The following is a 22,114-nucleotide window of genomic DNA, read 5'->3' on the forward strand; positions in this document are numbered from 1 at the left end:
TCAGGCCCAGAGAAGGCAGCAGCGTTTCTGGATCCTGTTTCTTCTTTGTGTTTTAGAGTTTTAATCAGCATTTGTGGATGCAGCGATAAACTGTTTTCACATACAGTGGTTTTCAGAACTGTTCCTGAGCCCATGCAGTGATTTCCTCTACAGAATCGTGTCTGTTCATAATGCAGTGCCTCCTGAGGGCCTTGTCCCTTGCATACAGAGATTTCTCCAGGTTCTCTGAATCTTTTAATGTTATTATGTAGATGATGAAAAACATGCAGGATTTCACAGAGTGGTGAGCCCTTCTCCATCTTAACTTCTGAAAGACTCAGCCTCTCTGGGATGCTTTTTTATACCACATCATGTTACTGACCTGTTGTCAATCAACCACCAGGCATTAAATTCAAAATGGGCGTATATTTTTCAAAAAACAATAAAATTTCTCAGTTTCAACATTTGATATGTCATCTTTGTACTATTGTCAATGAAATATAGGGTTTAAATGATTTGTACATCATTGCATTTTGTTTTTATTTACATTCTGCACAGTGTCCCAACTTTTTTGGAAATGGGGTTGTAAAGGTGTATAACAGCGTTAGAAAAAAATTGGGAAGCAGACACTACATTTTAGTGTTTATTTTTATTTTTCACTTCTGACTCAGTAATGCTACTTCTATCAGTTTTAACAAAAAAACCTACTTGGTTCCTCTTTAGATAATATAGTGGTCATTTTTATATGACTTTCTGGAGCACTGGAGCAACAGTGAACAGCCACAGGCTCACTGGATAGGACAGGATCTGACAAGTGTGTGTTCAATAAAACAGGTTAACACAGAAAGCTACTGCTGCTGCATGGGAGGCAATAGAAGTAACCAAAGCATATGGCTGGCCAGATACTGGCGTTGTAAAGTGATAATTCCAGTAAGACAGCAACAGCCTTTTCAAGCCTTTTCAAGAGATACATATTGTAGAGGTTAACATACTTCAGTCAATGATCTTGCCTATTTAATCCAGGTTCAATAAAGATACTACATTTAATAGTGGCTAATGGTTGTGAAGTATACTTTTTGTCATGTCTGGCAGGTTGTAATCTGGTGTGGAGTAGCGAAACACATTAGAGTTAGTATGCAAGGTCAGTATACAGGCTTTTTCTGGAATACATAATGTCAAATACAGCCTCTTAAAGAGCACTCTGCTTAATGAACTCATGCGGCTAAATTAGGGGCCCAGCACAAGCTCCGTGGCATAATCACAACTGATTTAGTTTCCACTCTATATACCCAATTGCGTGTCATTTGTTATAAGCAATAAAGCAACACATTTAACATATTCACCTATCCATTTACATTCTTTTAACAAAGACTGATTAGATATTTAGATATTTAACTAAAACAGGATTTATATAATAATACAGACATACAGAAAAGACAAAAAAATAAAAGTCTCGAAGAAATCTGCACAAAAAGAAACAAGAAAGCACCAAAAACAATTCAAATGAGAAAAAAAAAAGGAAATAGAGACAATGAGGCCTAACTCTTTCAGATTAGTTCTACTCACATCTCCTTTGAAGTCACACCTCCTTTCACGGTTGCTCAGTAGTGTAACATTACCGTAGAGGATTTGCTTTCTATTTCTATAAATACAACAAATCCTTCCTACTCAACCAGTTGAAACCTCAGGCCTTGCACATACTCAAACATCATCTCTACTCGGTAGCTGAATGGGTGGATGGAGTCTATCTTTACTCTCTTGCATGTGGTGATGGCCATCATTAATTTTTCCAGTACAAATGGAACTTTCTGTAACCTGCAAGGAGAACCGGTATACCCAACAATTTCTAAGGATGGTGATATTATAGTTGGAGCAATTTTCCCAATCCACCAGACTTGGAAAATCACAGACGTATCCTATACGGTCAAGCCATCAGCCCTGAATTGCGTGAAGTAAGTGGCAAGACAATTTAATATGAATGACAAAATGAATCTGTATTATTTGAAACAGTTACTTAACAAAAAACATATAGTGTTTGTATTTGTCATCCTTAAAATGTCTGTCTATATGTGTGTTTTTTTCCTTGTTCAGTATTGATTTTAGAGACATGCAGTTATCTCAGTCCTTAATTTTTGCAACAGAAGAGATCAACAACAGCTCCTCTTTACTCCCTGGTGTTTCACTGGGCTACAAGATCTACGACACATGCAGTTCCACAACTATGGGGGTTAAAATGGCTATGGCACTTATTAATGGGAATGAAAACTCAACCTTGAATGAGCAATGCACAAAGCCAGCACAGGTGCTAGCCATAATTGGCGAGACACAGTCATCAGTGTCGATGACTATTGCAAAGAGTGTCGGACCTTTCAGCATTCCCTTAGTAAGTATTTATACATTTTTTTATACATTTATATACATTTTAAATTTTTTATACATTTTTTATACATTTATACATTTTATACATGTTTTAGATTAGTCCTTATTCTACCTGCGAGTGTCTCAGTGACAAAAGGATATACCCCTCATTTCTGCGCACTATTCCCAGTGATTACTACCAAAGCAGAGCAATGGCAGAGATGGTCAAGCATTTTGGCTGGACCTGGGTGGGTGCATTAAGAAGAGACGATGATTATGGTAACAACGGAATGGCTGCATTTACTGAAGCTGCAGAACAGTTGGGCATATGCTTAGAATATTCCCTTTCATTTTTTAGAACTTACTCACAAGAGAAAGTGCTGAGAATAATTCAGCAGATCAAAAGCTCTACATCTCGAGTGATTGTGGCATTTGTCACTCATTTGGACTTCGAGATTTTGCTGAATGTATTTTATGAGCACAACATTACTGGATATCAGTGGGTGGGAACTGAATCTTGGATCTCTGATTCAACTGTAGCCAGATTGGATAAGCACAAAATACTGCAAGGAGCCATAGGACTGGCTATCCCCAATACAACAGTGACAGGTCTAAAGGAATTCATTCTGGATATAAATCCACTGCAGTCTACAGGCAGTGGCATTTTTACTGAATTCTGGGAGGCTTTGTTTAAGTGCAAATATACTGTGCAGAATGACTCAGAAGACAAAACAGTGTGCACAGGTCAAGAGAAACTGTCTGAAACTGACAACGAATTCACAGACATGACCTTGATGCCTTTTTTCTGTAATGTGTATAAGGGAGTATATGCCATTGCCCATACCCTACATGACCTTCTTGGCTGCACGCGAACATGTCCCACAAAGAAGCAGCCTGATCCTCTCACAGTAAGTTAAAAGTTTGTGTAATCACAGATCTTACACTAGTATCATAGCTTTGGCACAGGTGACTAGTACTAATTTGCAAAAATGCAGTATTTTTACAGAGAAGTTAGTGTTAAGCTCTTTCAGATGGTGTAATTTAAACTTTATTCAATTTCATCAGTTTCTAGAACATCTCAAAAGGGTGCACTTCAAAACAAAAGATGGTGAAGAGGTTTATTTTGATAAAAATGGTGACCCTGTGGCTAAATATGAAATAATAAATTTGCAAACTGTTGAAGATCACCATGAGTTTGTCAATGTTGGACTTTATGACTCTTCCTTTCCTGCTCACAATCGATTATCAGTGAAAATGGCCTCTATTGTGTGGGCACAAAATAAAGATGAGGTACAAGCACAGAACTGCACTTTGGTCTCAGTAAAGCAAATTCATTTAACAATGGTAAAATATGTAAAAAGTCTTTAATTGGTTATCAAACATTTACTCTGATCATAGGTGCCGGTGTCTGTGTGCAGTGAGAGCTGCCCTCCAGGAACCAGGAAGGCTGTGCAGAAAGGAAAGCCTATCTGCTGCTTTGACTGTATACCATGTGCTGAAGGAGAGATCAGTAATATGACAGGTACAAAGATTCACGAAAGCTGTAACAAAGAATTTTCTGTGTATTGCTGTAACTATAAATTATTCTAAAATATGTGTGATAATTAATTCTGTTAAAAAGCTAGGACTTTCTTGCCATGTTTTAGGTGATAGAAGAAAATAGCAACATTTTATGTAATGTATTCCTTTAATCACTTCTGTGCATCTATCTTTTTTGTTATTCATGTTATTTATTTCTCTCTAACAGATTCGATTAAATGTGAACAATGCGATCAAGACTACTGGTCAAATCAACACAGGAATGAATGTGTAAAGAAGGAAATTGAATTCTTGTCGTATGAGGAAACGATGGGAATTTTACTAACAACTGTTTCAATTATTGGTACATTTATGACAATAATAATAGCAATTATATTCTTCAGACATAAAAATACCCCAATAGTCAAAGCCAACAACTCAGAGCTGAGCTTCCTGCTGCTCTTCTCACTGGCTCTGTGTTTCCTCTGTTCACTTACTTTCATTGGTCGGCCCTCTGAGTGGTCCTGTGTGCTGCGTCACACAGCGTTTGGGATCACCTTCGTCCTCTGCATCTCCTGTGTTCTGGGGAAAACAATAGTGGTGTTAATGGCCTTCAAAGCTACACTTCCAGGCAGTAATGTCATGAAATGGTTTGGGCCTCCACAGCAGAGACTCAGTGTTCTTGCTTTCACTCTCATACAGGTCCTTATTTGTTTGCTTTGGTTAACAACATCCCCTCCTTTCCCCTTCAAAAATCTAAAGCACTACAAGGAAAAGATCATTCTAGAATGTCAGCTAGGGTCAGCTATAGGCTTCTGGGCTGTGCTGGGTTATATAGGACTCTTGGCTCTACTGTGTTTTATTTTGGCTTTTCTAGCACGGAAGCTGCCTGATAAGTTTAACGAAGCCAAGTTCATCACATTCAGCATGCTCATATTCTGTGCAGTCTGGATCACCTTCATCCCAGCTTATGTCAGCTCTCCTGGAAAGTTCACTGTAGCTGTAGAGATATTTGCCATTTTGGCCTCAAGCTTTGGTTTGTTATTCTGTATTTTTCTTCCAAAGTGTTACGTAATCATAATGAAACCAGAAAAGAACACTAAGAAACAAATTATGGGTAAAGTGCCAGTTAATTGAGATGCAGGTTTACTATTAATATGGTTTTATATAAAGCACATGAGCTTTGCAACTGTAATCTTTATTTGTTAAAAATTAAGACACATTATCTTAAAGAGGAACAGCACAATTTTATTTATTCATTTATTTTTTTTAATTCTGCATACTTAAATCAGCAAGAGTGGTTTGAAGAAAACTTGTTACGGAAACATGACAATTTTTTCTTTAGAACGATGATCCAAGAAACCAGGTTTCACAATGTCTAAAGCACAAATCCATGTCATTTGCTATTCAAAGTAATCAGTGAAACTGCAAGTGTCTTCTGAGTTTTAGATATGTATGGTTACTATAGGTAATAGTGGTAAGTCTGATAAAAGCAAAAAAAAAAAATATAATAAAACAATAAATAAATAAACAATCTTTAGATACTACTTTGCTTTAGACTTTACACTTTGCTTTTTTATAGAATGCATGTATTTCTCCACCATAAACTAATTAATAAAATGTATATATGTTCAAGGCGAAAATGTTATCTCAAAACTATTGCAAAACATGATTCTTTTCACCACCACTGTGAACAATTTTCAAATGGCACATTTCATATCAGATAATTCCTAATTCCTTTTTTTTTCATATTTTGCTGATCATATAGATATTTTATCAAAATCTGCATATTGTTTTTCATTAAGGTACATTTTTAAAAATTGCTGATTACGTTCAGGGGAACCTCAATGTCTGAGACCATTAGTGAACATTTTTATACACACATATATATACATCTATCTATCTATCTATCTATATATATATATATATATATATATATATATATATATATATATTAGATTATCAGCATAACAGTGTGAGTGACAAGCAGAATCTATTTACATGAATTTCTTAGCATTTGGCAAGCTCCCCTTTTGTTTTAATGACACTGTACACTCAAACTGGCAAGAACTCAACAAGACTGTATAAAAGCCTCAAATGAGCAGGCCAAATCTACCTGAAAATCATATGAACAAGAGCTTCAATAGAAGGAAAAAGAAAAAAAGAGTATGATCATAAATTTGCTTATATGCAAATAGTGATCTAGATATAGTACATAAACCTGAACATGTACTCTTTATTTTATGTCTCATAACTTTGCTTTGTCTTAAAATTTCAAAATTCTTAAACATTCCTTGGTCCATTTACAGAACTAAATGCATGAATGAATGATCCCAGATTTTCAATGTCGTTGACTTCAGGGCCCCACTGTAGATTTTTTGTCAAAATCTGCATACTGTATGCTTTTGAAATATTTTTATTAAAGTCCCCCCACCCCCCCACCCCCCCACAGAAAAACCGTTGTAATGTGCAAAACATGTATGCCCACATTCTCCACTTGGTTGAATCCTGCTCATTTATTACACAAACGTTTAGCTCATTATCATTAAGCCATACTTTGGCATTTATCTACTTATAGCAGCTATAATTAGCTAGAATAAAAAAATTGCTACCACAAATAAAAATGATAAAATGATTAAATTAGAACTTTATTATACTATACCCTTATTATATTATACAACACTTTAAGTGTTAAATATTATTAAACAATTTCATAGTAATTTTAGTTATTGTACCAAATGGCATATTTAGTATATTAAACCAAATAGTTGAAAAGCTACATTTTTCCATAAATGCTTCATAAACAAATTCATAAACATTCACAAATTACATTTTCTATTGAATATGTATTCACTTCATTGTACACTAGAAAGAAATCTGAATGTTTAAGCCAGTTCAAATTTCTTTCCTCTTCTCTCTTTACACAACAAAATGTAATGTAAAAAAAAAAATGCAACTTGCCACTTTCTAAGCTTTCTCATGAATCCTCCATTGTTGGATGTATTTTCTAGGGTTTAGACAAAAGAAACTATTAAACGAACTGGTAAAACAGTTGCAAGACAGACACAAAGTACAAAGAGTTTTGAGAGGTTGGTGTTAGCAAACTAACCTGAAGCAACTGCAAAACATTCAATAATGGCCTCTACATTTACTTTTTCGACACAAGTGGTGTTTATTAAAAGTGAAGTAGTAGGTTATTATGTTTGCTGATTCATATAGGCTCATATGAGCAACTCTATGCATCAAGTATTTCAAATAATTGCATTTAGTGTGAATAGTCATAGTTATGAAAACAAAGTTAATACGCATATTGTTAAGTCCAGGCAAGTCTGACTATAATCAGATATTTGGATATTATTTTGGAGTTTTATGATATAACTCAAAGATCCCTCACAGCACAGTTTTAAATTATAGTCTACAATCAGACTTGTTGGAGGGAGATGCTATTCATGCTAAAAGTTAATTTTTATAAGAAGATGCATATTTTACTTTTTTTAACAATGAAATTATTTTTTTCTGAAACATGTCTGATATGGCCATTTTAAAAGCTGCATTATGCAAGATTTTAGGATTTAGGGATTTGTTGACTTTTCTGGTGGAACTGTGTAGTTGCATCCAACATAAGGGAAAAAAAAACAAAACAAAAAAACAAAACAAAACAAAAAAAAACATTTTATTAACAGAATATTCAGAGAGAACACAATCACACTTGATGAACAATGTGCTTTCCTGGGATGTAAGTGAATGATCAACTACTGCCATCATAGCCTGTAAGTATAATGCTGATTTTGCATTTTAGAGCTACATACTGAGCTGGAGCTTCTTTATGAGTCTTTAAAGTGACATTAAGATGTAAAGATGTATGACGTCATCTGAAAAATAAAACCCAACATCTTTGATTCTTAAATTATTATTTCAGGTTTACAGGGTGACTCACAGCACTTAGTAATGCTATTGTAATGTGGGGACTTGCCCTGGGATTAAACCTAGGGCTTCGGGTACAGACAACCAGAGTTCAAGAAAATGCCTGACCGTGTAAGCCAGGGAGCCAGCGGCCAGGCTCAGGGCAGGGCGAACTGGAGCTTTCACATGGGGGCTACACAACAACGGCTTAAGATGCAGGACACTGGAAAGTTGGATTGATCTACATGGACAGGGAAAGAAGAGACCGGTAAGAAAAAGTATTAACCCACCTAACCACCTTGAGAAGACCCACATATTTCCCTGGGGGTGAGGCAGTGGGAGAAGGTGGCGCAAGCATGAAGCCTCTCATTGGGAACAGAACACTGTGACAGAACTGAACCTACACTGACATTAGAGTCATCCACCGCTACAAGGAAGAGGACCATGGGCAACTGGAGGACTGGAGCGTATGTCTGGTGGCACTGATATTCTCTAATGCCTCCTTGGCTTCAGGTGACCACTGATACCACCCTGGAGTTTTCTTACTTGCTGGAAAAAATGACAGAAACCTAGGATGCACTGTAACTGGAGTGAGTTAAGGCACAGACATCCCACGACTGCCTTCCTTTTGGCTAGATCCATACGGAGACTGCCTTTGGATACAACAAACTCAGGAGACAGATGGTGCATGAAACTGAGACTTCAAGTTTCATGTAAAAGTAGTTGGCCAAAAGTAGCTGGAGGACTCACCTGACATGGGCTATGTGCTTGTCTAATGTCTTCCTATGAACAAAAATATAATCCAGGTAGAAGAACATGTAGTGGTTCAAGGCCGCCCTGAGGACCTCGTTGATGAACTGTTGTAAGAAGATTAGAGCATTCATCAACCCAAAAGGCATCACCAGGTACTCGTAGTGATCCAAGGGCATGATGGTCAGCAAGTCAATCCAGAGACTGTGTCACTGCAGCCAGAGGAAACCTAAGGTGAGCTGTAGTTCATGGGGCCTGGGTCAGGAGCAGAGATATCCATGTTTCCTCTAAGATTTTTTTTTTCATCAAAGGTGGCAGGCCAGACCTACTCCTCCTCCACCCCAAGAACAGGCCAGTCCAGCAACCTCTTAAGATAGGAAACACTGATATCTTCTCCGTATGCGAACCCAGTTGTACACCTTCAAAAGTGTCAAAGTTAGCAGCTGTCCCTGAAGACAACAAAGCTCTTATGGTGTGCTTTTGCTGATGTAAAGCTTGACTGAGATGGTAGCAGGTAGAAAAATGCCTGACTGCTGGGGAAAAGTGGTCAGCATCAGCCTTTTGGTCCTGAAAATGCTCCCAAAGGTGACTGTCCAGCCTGAGGGTCAGCTCTTAGAAATCTTCAAGAGATGAGGGTGGATCATGAGCAGCCAGCTCATCCTTGAGTTCCTCAGACAACCCCTGATGGTAGCAAACCATCAATACCTCCATGTTCCAGCCAATTTCTTATTCCAAGGTGCGGAATTTAATGGCATAATCGGCCACCAAGAGATTCCCCTGTAGTGTGCGAAAAAGCTGAGGACCAGCCTTCCTACCACAGACAGGTAGGAATTCCTAAATAAGTGTAAAGGCTGCTGTTCGAACAATAAGGGGCACTGCACCAGAAAACCCCAAAAATGCCTAGGGCTCCAATCATATCTTTATAGTCCAGGCAGACGGGGCTTGGAATGGACAGTCAATGCAGAGGACTGTGAAACACCTTGGGAGGCTGCTGTCTAGACAGGCTTGGGCACTCAGGGTTGACAAAGGCAGTCTTAACATACACCAACTATGCTGGGTCTAGGTTATCTGGCTCAGTCTTGCTTTAACATGGGGACGTAGCACAGGACAAGATCAAACTCAGGCTTCTGGGTACAGGAAATGAGTTAATTGAGTGAGACACCCACTCAAGGCTGGGAATGGAACCAAGAACAAAGCAAACAAAGACTCAAAGGGAAACTAGTGAAAGAACTCAAAGGAACTCAAAAAGGAGCTGAACACTACCTAGACCTCAAGAACTGTGACTTATATTTTATAGAAAGGGCAAAGAAGACTCTTTGGGCACTTCACTGGGGGTATAAACCAGGGTAAGAGGCCTCAGAGGTCCCACTAAGCTTTTGCTCAGTTACAAAAGAAAGTAAACAAAGAAAGGGAGCTGTTGACAACAGCCCTCTGAATAAAAATAAATAAATAAATAAATAATAATAATAAGAAGAATAAATAAATTGGATTTTCTTACACTGGCACAATGTGTGACTCAAAGAGAAATGCTTCAAAATGCAAAGAGACACCTTGAGAAGAAATTCCAAATTTCTTCTGGAGATATCTGCACACGGAGACCAACCCAAGACACAACACTGAGTAGTGCCAGATCTCCTTTTAAGTAGGTAAGTTAGTAAGTAATCCTGGCCCAGATTGCAAAGGGGGTTCTCTGCCTCCCTGTGGTGGCTGCAGCCAATCTAACTTCTATAGTTACTTCTTTCAGTTTTTACAAGAAACATTATATAGTACTGCTTCATGTAGCACAGTGGTCATCTTTTATTAAACTTTGTGGAGCGACATGATCTGACGTGTGTATTCAGCAAAACAGATTAGCATAGAGCATAGAAGGCTAAAGGTGCTGCATGGGATGCAGTAGGACTAACCAAAGCATATAGCTGGCCATATACTGGAGCAATCAAGAGAGTCTAGCAAAACAGCAAAAACCTTAAATCATTCATTCAGGCACAAAATCAATTTTTTCCACTTTTTTTCTTACTTTACACTGACGTTCTGCACCCTTAGACAGCAAAGTCTTCTGAGAAGACTGATAGACAGCAGTGGTGAAAGAAACATGAATCAACTTTTTCATGAGGTACTCATCCAAGAGGATCACATACTCTTCAGTCAATGACCTTGACTGTTTAAATCATGTACAAAGAACATACTATACAACACTGGGTGCTGAAATGTATCTATCTGTATTGTTAAGCACACAATTTGTCAAGGCTAGAAAAGTTACACGGTGGTATAGAGAAGTTTATCACATTAGAGCTGGTATGCAAGATCAGGAAACAGGCTTTTGCAGTAAGAAACAATGCCAAATATGGCCAATATAGAACACTTCACTTATTGAACTTATACAGGTAAGTGACAAAACTGGCGAAAAATCGACAAAAGCACTAGTTTCTGGTGTATAATCCTAAAAGTCTGTAAAATGTTTTAACCAATAGAGCAAAACATATAGTTATTTACCTATTCACTGATTGTCCATTAAGAGGAGTGGGTTAAATATTTGGATTTTTGACGAAAACTGTTGATGACAGGAAAGTGTTTAAATAAGTATCACATAATAATAATTATGACTACACAAAGATTCTTAACATCTAAAAATTTAAGCACACAAACTTAAGTAAAAGCAAAAAATAGCAGTTATTATCAAAATTCTAAAAGAAGAAACAATAAAGTACCAAAATGAATTAATGGGTAAGAACAGGCTAAAGATATATTGAGGCCTACGTCTTTCAGTTTAGCGCTGATCACACCCGAATGTCACTCCTCCTTTGAGTGGGGACCAGCAGTGTAAATGCCATAGAGGATTTGCATTGCTATCTGTATAAATACAACAGACCCTCCCTGTTCTACTAATTGAAACATCAGACCTTGCACACACTTAATCATTATCTCTACTCAGTACTTGAATGGGTGGATGGAGTCTATATTTACTTTGTTGAATGTGGTAATGGCCATAATCAATTTTTCCAGAACAAATGGGACCTTCTGTAGCCTGCAAGGAGAGCCTGTATACCCACAACTTTCTAAGGATGGTGATATCATAGTTGGAGGGATTTTCCCCTTTCATAGGACTTGGGAAATCACGGATGTGTCTTATATGGTCAAGCCATCACCACTGAATTGCATGAGGTAAGCAGTAAGACAGACTTTGAACAGTTACATTACACAGTAGTAATAAAGCTTTTGGATGTCAGCCTAAAAAATATAAATGTATATCTGTCTTTTTCTAATCCAGTGTTGATTTCAGAACCATTCAGTTTTCACAGTCCTTGATTTTTGCAATAGAAGAGATCAACAACAGTTCCTCTTTACTCCCTGGAGTTTCACTGGGATATAAGATGTATGACACCTGCAGTTCCACAGCTATGGGGGTTAGAATGGCTATGGCACTTGTTAATGGAAATGAGAACTCAACCTTAAATGAGCAATGCACAAAGCCAGCCCAGGTGCTAGCCATAATCGGTGAGACATACTCATCAGTGTCGATGGCTATTGCAAAGAGCGTTGGACCTTTTAGCATTCCCTTAGTAAGCATTCAAGCAATTATTATCAATATTACAACAACTAGATAACATAAAATCCTGAACTTACTTTTAATGTTAAATGCAGTTAATATATGAAATTAATATTACGACTGAATTTAATGCCTGACATATTTATGTGAATCTGTTTTTCAGATCAGTCATGATTCCACTTGCGAGTGTCTCAGTGACAAAAGAATATATCCCTCATTTTTGCGCACTGTTCCCAGTGATTACTACCAGAGCAGAGCACTGGCAGAGATGGTCAAGCATTTTGGCTGGACTTGGGTGGGAGCAATCAGAAGAGATGATGACTATGGTAACAGTGGGATGGCTGCATTTACTAAGGCTGCAGAACAGTTGGGTGTTTGCTTAGAATATTCCCTTCCATTTTTTAAAACCTACTCACAAGAGAAAGTGCTGAGAATAATTCAGCAGATCAAAAGCTCTACTTCTCGAGTGATTGTGGCATTTGTCGGTCATTGGGACTTGGAGATTTTGCTGAATGTATTTTATGAGCACAACATCACTGGATATCAGTGGGTGGGAACTGAATCTTGGATCTCTGATTCAACTGTAGCCAGACTGGATAAGCATAAAATACTGCAAGGAGCCATAGGGCTAGCTTTAGCCCAAACAACAGTGACAGGTCTGAAGGAATTCATTTTGGATATAAATCCACTGCAATCTGCAGGCAGTGCCATATTTACTGAATTCTGGGAGACTTTATTTAACTGTAAATTTATAATGCAGAATGACTCAGAAGACACAACAGTGTGCACAGGCCAAGAGAAACTGTCTGAAACGGAGAATGCCTTCACAGACTTGTCTCTGATGCCCATGTTCTGTAATGTGTATAAAGGAGTATATGCCATTGCCCATACTTTACATGACCTTCTTGGCTGCATGCAGACATGTCCCACAAAGAAGCAGCCTGATCCTCTCACAGTAAGTTAAAACTTTGTTTAAGCACAAATCTTAAACATAACGTTTAACAGCTTTGGCATAATTGTAGTACTAATCCAGAAAAAATCAGCTAAAGTGCTGTTGATTTATGGAGAAGTAAGTGATAATGTTGTAATTAAAACTTGCTCTATTTCATCAGTTTCTAGAACATCTGAAAAGGATGCGCTTCAAAACCAAAGACGGCGAAGAGGTATATTTTGATAAAAATGGTGACCCTGTCGCAAAATATGAGATAATAAACTGGCAAACTACTGAGGATCACCATGAGTTTGTCATTGTTGGACGTTATGACTCTTCTTTCCCTGAGAACAATCAATTAGCTGTAAAAATGGAATCTATTTTGTGGGCACAAAATACAAATCAGGTATAGAATTGCACTTTGGTCTCAATTAATCATGCATACTTTATTAGAGTGTCTCCATTCAGTACAAGATAAGATTATTAAACGTTTATTTTGATCATAGGTGCCGGTGTCTGTGTGCAGTGAGAGCTGCCCTCCAGGCACCAGGAAGGCTGTGCAGAAAGGAAAGCCTATCTGCTGCTTTGACTGTATACCATGTGCTGAAGGAGAGATCAGTAATATGACAGGTACAAACACAAAAAAAGTATTTTTGGTATTACTGCTATAACTACTAAATATTCCAGAATAGTTGTAACAAGTCTAACCTGTTTAAAGTTTTTCTCCAAGTTTACACAGAACACAGTATGTAACATATGTAGCTCTTTCCTTTGATTATTTTCCCAGTGCATTTAACATTTTTATTATTCTTGTTATTTATTTCTCTCTGACAGACTCGATTAAATGTGAACAATGCTACCAAGACTACTGGTCAAATCCACACAGGAATGAATGTGTAAAGAAGGAAATTGAATTCTTGTCGTATGAGGAAACTATGGGAATTCTGCTAACAGCTGTTTCAATTACTGGAACATTTATGACAATAATAATAGCCATCATATTTTTCAGACATAAAAATACCCCAATAGTCAAAGCCAACAATTCAGAGCTGAGCTTCCTGCTGCTCTTCTCTCTGGCTCTGTGTTTCCTCTGTTCACTTACTTTCATTGGTCGGCCCTCTGAGTGGTCTTGTGTGCTGCGTCACACAGCGTTTGGGATCACCTTCGTCCTCTGCATCTCCTGTGTTCTGGGGAAAACAATAGTGGTGTTAATGGCCTTCAGAGCTACACTTCCAGGCAGTAATGTCATGAAATGGTTTGGGCCGCTACAGCAGAGACTCAGTGTTCTTGCTTTCACTCTCATACAGGTCCTTATTTGTGTGCTTTGGTTAACAACATCTCCTCCTTTCCCCTTCAAAAATCTAAAGCACTACAAGGAAAAGATCATTCTAGAATGTCATTTAGGTTCAGCTATAGGTTTCTGGGCTGTGCTGGGTTATATAGGACTTTTGGCTCTACTGTGTTTTATTTTAGCTTTTTTGGCTCGGAAACTGCCTGATAACTTTAATGAAGCCAAGTTCATCACATTCAGCATGCTCATATTCTGTGCAGTTTGGATCACCTTCATCCCAGCTTATGTCAGCTCTCCTGGAAAGTTCACTGTAGCTGTCGAGGTATTTGCCATTTTGGCCTCAAGCTTTGGTTTGCTATTCTGTATCTTTCTCCCAAAGTGTTACATAATCATACTGAAACCAGAAAAAAACACTAAAAAGCAAATAATGGGTAAAGTGCCATGATGTTGGCACTTTTATGGGTAAGTGAGCTGAATGTTCATTATTAATATGGCTTTATATAAAGCACATGAGCCATGCAACTGTAATCTTAATATATTAACATTTTAAAATGTATTATCTTCAAGAAGAATGTCACCATTAAAAAAAATCTGCATACATCTGTCTTTGAGATGTAAACAAAATCAATAAGACTGGTTTGACGTTAACATTTTAGAAAAACCTACTGACAATTTTTTATAATGATTTTCCTAGGACCAGTGGTCACAATGTTTACAACACAAATATAGCTGATTCATTCGCAATTCAAAATAAATAGTGATCCTAGAAGTGTCTTCTGAGTTCATTATACATAAAGCTGATAATGGTAATAGTGTAAATTCTGAAGAAAAGCAGAATAAATTATGTTTTCTTTGGGGATTATTTTCCTTTACAATGCTCTGCTTGCTGCATTTTTACATGTTGCTGATTATATGCAGTGGGGTCCAAAAGTCCACCAGTGAAAAGCCTTAAACTTTACATTGTTGTCATTTTTTTTTTTTCGTTACACATTATCAGCATAACAGTGTGAGTACAAATTACAATGTCTGTAATATTTACCTGAATTTTAGAATTTCTTAGTATTGGGTATGGCCCCCTTCTGTTTTAATGCCAGCGTGCTCTTAATCTGGCACTGACTCCACAAGTTTGTGTAGAAGCCTCTGATGACCAGATCAAATTTACCTGAGAACAATCTGAACACGAGCTGCAATGAAAGAGAAATAAATAAATAGCTAAATAAATAAATACATACATACATACATACATACATACATACATAAATCTGAAAACGTCTTGTTGTACAAAAGCCTTTACGTGGTCAATGTCATGAATTTGCTTATATTTGAGTGGAGACATAGAAACAATGTAGAATTTTGAATATTTCTTCCTCAATCTAGATACTACAGCTTTGCTTTGTATTAAGTTTTTCGAATTCTAAAACATACTTATAATAATTTATAGCTTTAACTGAATGAAACTCAAGAGTTTCAATGTGAATGTAATTCCTGGTACCCCACCGTAGATTGTCAAAATCATGTTTTTGAACTATTTTTTAAGTTTTTTGTCCTTTTCCCTAGAAAAACTGTGTAATGCTCAAAAATGTATGTCCATTTTTTCCTCTTACTTAAAGCCTGATCATTTATTACAGAACCATTTAACTTATTAGCATTGTGCTTTAATTTAGTATTTGGATTCTTATATCAGCTATAATGAGCTAAATTAATAATAAGCTACTAATACTAAAAACACCAGCAAGTGTTTTTTTCTTCTTTTTTTTTTTACCACATTAAAATGTATTAAATTATTATTATATCACTAAAATGCTATTAAATTATTTTATGATAAAGTTTGTTTGTGTCAAATGATATCCTTAGTATTTTAAATCAAATAGTAAAAAATTCCTAAATGCTTCATAAACACTTTGATAGAAAGTTAAACTTTCTATACAGAATGTGTTTACTTCATTCAACACTAGGAAGACATACATTTTAAGCCAGTTTAAGTTACTTTCCTCTTTCCCTTATTACAATAATTAGTGGTTCACCTTCATAAGCTTTCTCATGAATCCGCCATTGCTGAGTGTATTTTGTAGGGTTAAGACAATACAAGTTAGCAGAGGATAGTGTGTTGCATACTTAGCAAATCAACAAATATAAGCAAGCTGATATGGAAACAGTGCTACAGAACAATAAAAAAATAGGGGTGCCAACATTTCCAGACTGGCAAAACACTGATCTCTAAAGAGTACCTGTACAACTGACCTATTAAAAAATAAATAAATAAATAAATAAATAAAATCAAAGATGTTGGTTAAAGCTATGCTAGACCCCCCTAAGGCGGCTGCTCCAGCTTAGACCTGCGACAAGGATGACCCCTGTGGCAAGGGGCCAGGCGATCCGGATGGGCCTCGTGGAACTCGTGATAAGTGAAGGGTCAAGGATGTCATCCGCAGGGACCCAGCAGTGTTCTTCAGGGACACAGCCTTCCTAATCCACCAAGTACCACATCCAGTGTCCACAGCGATGAGAATTCAAGATGGCACGGACAGTATAAGCAAATCCCCCATCCTATAATTCAAGACGGTAGGTAGGCAGAAGTGAGACTGACGTTGATATTTAATCTACAAAATTCTTTCCACACATGTGAAGTAAACTGAACCCCTCTATCAGAGACAATGTCCTTCGGCAACCTGTAAAAATGAAATACCTCATGAAACAGCCTCTCCACTGTTTCCAAGGCAGATGGAAGCTTTTTGAGGGGAATTAATCTGAAAGCTTTGGAAAATCGATCTATGACTACCAGTATGGCTGTGTTTCCGTTAGAGGGGGTAGATCTGTCAGGAAATCCACAGCTATGTGCGACCAGGGACGATGTGGGATAGGAAGGGGCATAAGGTTCCCAGAAGGGCATTGACAAGGTGTTTTACTCCAACCACAAACAGAACATGACTTGACAAAGTTGGTTACATCAGTGGATAGAGAGGGCCACCAGAAAGTTCTGAACCAGGAAAACCATTCGGGTAATACCAGGATGACCTGAGCTCAAGGATGAGTGTACCCATTGGACCCATTGGATCACATTATTGCGAAGGGCAACTGGAATGTAAACTTTGTCAGCCGGGCACGCTGGGGGTGTTGGGTCAGTGATTTGTGCTCTTCTAATTTCTTACATACAATCCCAAGAAATCGGAGTAACAATACACAAAGGGGGTATTATGGGGTCTGTCTTACCATTCTTAGACCCAGGTCTATACGTTAAAGTAAAATGGAACGCATGAAAAATAATGCCCATCGGGCCTGGCGAGGATTCAGACGTTGAGCTGATTTAATGTATTCCAAGTTTCCATGACCCATTAGAATGGTAAAAGGGTGGGCAGCGCCCTCGCCCCAGTGCCTCCATTCCTCCGAAACCACTTCGACAGCCAACAATTCACAACTGCCTACGTCATAATTTTGCTCAGCTTCCTGGAATAAAATGCACAGGGGTGGAGTTTAGCAGGGTTACCATGACTCCGGGAGGAAACAGCTCTGATTCCAGTCTTGGAAGCGTCCACTTCCACCAGAAAAGGAAGGGAGGCCTCTAATGAATCATCTATAAAAATCTGCGAAGACTAAGAAGCGTCGCAGTTCTTTAGTAGATTTGGATCATGGCCAAGAATATCATCAATACAGACTATTACCCACTTGTTGAGCATGTCTCTGAACACATCATTGATGAAAGACTGGAATACAGCCAGGGCATTTGCAAGGCAGTACGGGACCACTTGGTATAATGGCCAATTGTTGTACTAAAAGCTGTTTACCATTCATCACCTGATTTGATACGTATCAAATTGTAAGCACTACGGAGGTCCAACTTGGTGAATACGGCGGCTCTTCTGAGCTGTTCAATGGCAGACGGGACTAAAGGTAATGGATAGCGGTTTTTCACTGTTAATTCATTGAGCCCTCGATAGTCTACACAGGGCCTTAATCCTCCATCCTTTTTTTCAACAAAGAAGAAACCTGCTAAGGCGGTAGGTGAGAAGGGCGTATGTAGCCTAATTTTAGAGCTCTACATATTCTTCCATGGCTTGAGTCTCTGGAACAGATGGGGTAAATTCGACTCTTAGGGGGCATTGTACCAGGAAGAAGGTATATTCAACGGGAAGTGGCACTTTAATTTCAGTATCAGGACTTTCAATGGAAGTTGTTAAACATGGCAAAGTCATACAGTGGGTAAAACAGAATGAACTCCATTTCTCTAATTCTCCGTTGGACCAGGATGTTGTGGGGTTGTGAGTGGAAAGCCAGGGGAACCAAAGAACAATGGGATTTTCGGGAGGGAATGGCTAATAGTGACACGCTCTCTGAGTGCAAGAGTCCTGTAATGACAGTTAAGGGAGGACTGGCAGCTATAATCTGACCAGAACCATCCAGCCCTTTAATGGTCAGAGGTGATTTTATTTTGTGGAGGGGAATGTGAAGTTTGGTGGTGATGTCTTGGTTGATAAAGTTCGTTAATTGATGGGAGAGAAAGACATTGAGAAACCCCAAATTAGTGTTACGGGTAGAGTGAATTTGCGACTTTCAATAGGAAAATATATGGTCTCACTCGCCCTTTTGGGGTTCTTGAGAGTGGGGCAATCACCTTTAAAGTGTCCTTGCTGGCCATAGTAAAAGCAAAGCCCCTCACACATGTGCCTGAGCCATTCTTCTGGAGTAAGTTGCACATGACCAACCTCCATGGGCTAAGAGGTAGACTGAACAACAGAAAGGATAGCAGAGGAGCTAGTGGCAGGATGGTGTCTGGAACGAATGAGATCGTCCAAAGTGATCTATAATTGTACGAAATCAGAAAGGCTATTGTCACTGTCCCTGCATACCAATTCCGCCTGTAGGGCTTCATTAAGGCTTCGGCGGTAAATTGCTTTCAAGGATTTCTTGTCCCGTCTGGCCTCTGCAGCGAGGGTTCAGAAGTGGAAAGTGTGCTCAGCTGCTGTCTTGTTCCCTTGTTTGAGCGATAGTAAAAGCTCTCCAGGATCTTTACTGCTAACTGGGTGATCAAAAACCTCCAGGAACACACATTAAAAGTTTGCGTATGTGCAGGAGTTGGGTATTTGCGCTTGCCACATAGCCATAGCCCAGGAGAGAGCTTTACCAGTGAGCAGGGACATGACAAAAGCTATCTTGGATAAATCAGTGGGGAAAGCAGCAGGGGCATGAGAAAAATAATTCGAGCACTGCATTAAACATCCCACAGACCAGGAGTCCTGTTGACTAGGAAGGGCTAGGATAATAGAAGAGAAATGGGGAAAGCTGTACTGGAGGCTGCGAGGAGACTTGAGCAGGTGGGGGGGCTTGAGTAGGCAGACGAGCTGGAACCTGAAGGTTACGAACCACATGGAGCACTTCATCCAGGGTATTAGTGAGGTGCAATTGTTGTTGTGTGTGAGAGCCCAATAGCTGGCCTTGAGCCAAAACAGCAGCACGGAGATTAAACAGGTCTTCTGGATTCTGGGTGGGCAAAGTATTCTGTAATGAAGACTCCCCAGATGGGTTTGAATCCATAATTCCCGTTTATTCAAAATACAGTATCAAAATCGCAAGAATTAGAGTCAGAGACAGTCCAAAAAGTTAAAAAAACAGAATAGATCACAACACAGCAAAGGTACCAAACGGAGTTTAAAAAGCAGAGTCAGAGAGTTCAGAAAAAGGTCCAGGCAATCCAAAAAATCCAACAGACGTGAAGAAACAAGGCTTGGTATGCAGATGAACTGGCAATACGTCGCAGAGATCCAGTGTTAGTGAAGGTCCTTATAAAGGGAGGTTAATGAGCTGCAGGTCAGAGAGGTTAAGGTGTCACTAGGAACAAGTGGCGGGTATCACACCTGACAGTCACGCTGATGGCTGATTTGAATAAATATCTAATTAATCAGTAAATTAGGCATTGATTAAAAAGAGAAATATTGTTTTCCCTTAAAAAAAAAAGTCATATAGGATTATTCTGTGTGCTTCTGAGCTGAACATCTGAACCCTCTAAACAGGGGGTCTTGCTGAATAAGCATTATATAAGCATAGAGTATAGACTGACCATAAATGAAAAGCCTATAGATCAGGCTGAGCAAGAGTTATACAAGCACACAGAATAAGGGGTCTGTAAAAGGGAAAGCTGTGGAATAAGGCTTGTTTAAAAAAATAAACTGGGATGCATCTGCACCTAGGCAGGCCTGTACATTTTAATACTGTGGACCAGGATGCATTTACACCTAGGAGAAACTGAACATGGTAAAGGAATTACCTCAGGATTCATACATGGCTAAACAGGGTAAAGGAATCACCCCCAGAAAAAGGGGTCTTTAAGCTGCATCTTGGTGTTGTTGTCCGGAGAGCTCTGCTGTACAAACGCTTTGAGCTATGCTTAAATAAAGGCTGAAGCATTTTCCTCTTTCCACCAAATCAGGGTTCGAAGTCTTTTATTCTGTAGGATTGTTTTTCAATTTGAACTTAGAATAGGTACAAGTGTATAGCAATTGATTTAATTCAATGTCTGGGTCCTGGGTTGAAACTTCCAGTTAGTATTGAGGGCAGCCCAGTTTATGCTGCCCGTAAGACTTCCATCAGCATCCAGGAAAGCCTGCCCCTATACCTAGAGGTTGCCCCAGACGTCATTCATCCAGCCCTTCGAGTGGTCAGCACAGCGGACGTCCCAGAGGTTGTCCAAGAAGGAGATCTTCCGTCCAGCACCGCTGTGGCTCAGGTAGTTTGAACCTTCAGTTGTGTGGTTGCCCGTCATTGTGGTCATCCTTGTCCATCGGCCATTTCTGACTCCTTGGGGGGATACTGTCATGTTTCCGGATTCTTCCTCCGTTTCCACAGACTCTCAAGACTCTCAGCCTGGCCATTTACTGGAGTTATCAATAGATAATTCCAGTAAAACAGCAAAAAACCTGGAATCTTCTTTCTTTACACTGACTTTGCATCCTTAGATGGCAAAGTCTTCTGTGACGACTGATAGCCAAAGGTGGTAACAGAGACTTCAGTTATCCATTTTAAGATATATATATATATTATATATATATATATATATATATATATATATATATAATATTTATTGCCAAAAGTATTCACTCACCCATCCAAATCATTGAATACAGGTATTCCAATCACTTCTATGACCACAGGTGTATAAAACCAAGCACCTAGGCATGCAGACTGCTTCTACAAACATTTGTGAAAGAATGGGTCGCTCTGAGGAGCTCAGTGAATTCCAGTGTGGTACCGTGATAGGATGCCACCTGTGCAACAAGTCCAGTCGTGAAATTTCCTTGCTACTAAATATTCCACAGTCAACTGTCAGTGGTATCATAACAAAGTGGAAGCGACTGGGAACGACAGCAACTCACCAACGAAGTGGTAGGCCACGTAAAATGACAGCAGGGTTCGCGGAAGCTGAGGTGCATAGTGCGCAGAGGTCACCAACCTTCTGCAGAATCAATCGCTACAGACCTCCAAACTTTATGTGCCCTTCGGATTAGCTCAAGAACAGTGTGTATAGAGGTTCTTGGAATGGGTCTCCATGGCCAAGCAGCTGCATCCAAGCCTTACATCACCAAGCGCAATGCAAAGCGTTGAATGCAGTGGTGTAAGGAGAACGGTACTTGACTGACTGCATTGTGCCAAGTGTAAAGTTTGGTGGAGGGGGGATTATGGTGTGGGGTTGTTTTTCAGGAGTTGGGCTCGGCCTCTTAGTTCCAGTGAAAGGAACTCTTAATGCTTCAGCAGACCAAGAGATTTTGGACAATTTCATGCTCCCAACTTTGTGGAAACAGTTTGGGGATGGCCTCTTCCTGGTCCAACATGACTGCGCAGAAGTGCA

At 38.9% G+C, this 22,114-nt stretch overlaps 2 protein-coding genes across 2 annotated transcripts; both read left to right on the forward strand.

Annotated features, from left to right (window-relative positions):
- Positions 1-1,716: 1,716 nt before the first annotated feature.
- Positions 1,717-4,992, forward strand: LOC118818395 (extracellular calcium-sensing receptor-like). The gene is made up of 6 exons (XM_036585649.1): positions 1,717-1,931; positions 2,071-2,362; positions 2,454-3,245; positions 3,403-3,627; positions 3,736-3,859; positions 4,085-4,992. The coding sequence occupies exons 1-6, from the start codon at positions 1,717-1,719 to the stop codon at positions 4,990-4,992; spliced, it is 2,556 nt and encodes an 851-aa protein (XP_036441542.1).
- Positions 4,993-11,455: 6,463 nt separating this feature from the next.
- LOC118818500 (extracellular calcium-sensing receptor-like) lies at positions 11,456-14,722 on the forward strand. The gene is made up of 6 exons (XM_036585754.1): positions 11,456-11,670; positions 11,777-12,068; positions 12,219-13,010; positions 13,168-13,392; positions 13,493-13,616; positions 13,821-14,722. The coding sequence occupies exons 1-6, from the start codon at positions 11,456-11,458 to the stop codon at positions 14,720-14,722; spliced, it is 2,550 nt and encodes an 849-aa protein (XP_036441647.1).
- Positions 14,723-22,114: the final 7,392 nt, after the last annotated feature.

The sequence above is a fragment of the Colossoma macropomum genome, unplaced genomic scaffold (assembly GCF_904425465.1).
Source record: "Colossoma macropomum unplaced genomic scaffold, Colossoma_macropomum, whole genome shotgun sequence".
Classification (NCBI taxonomy): Eukaryota; Metazoa; Chordata; class Actinopteri; order Characiformes; family Serrasalmidae; genus Colossoma; species Colossoma macropomum.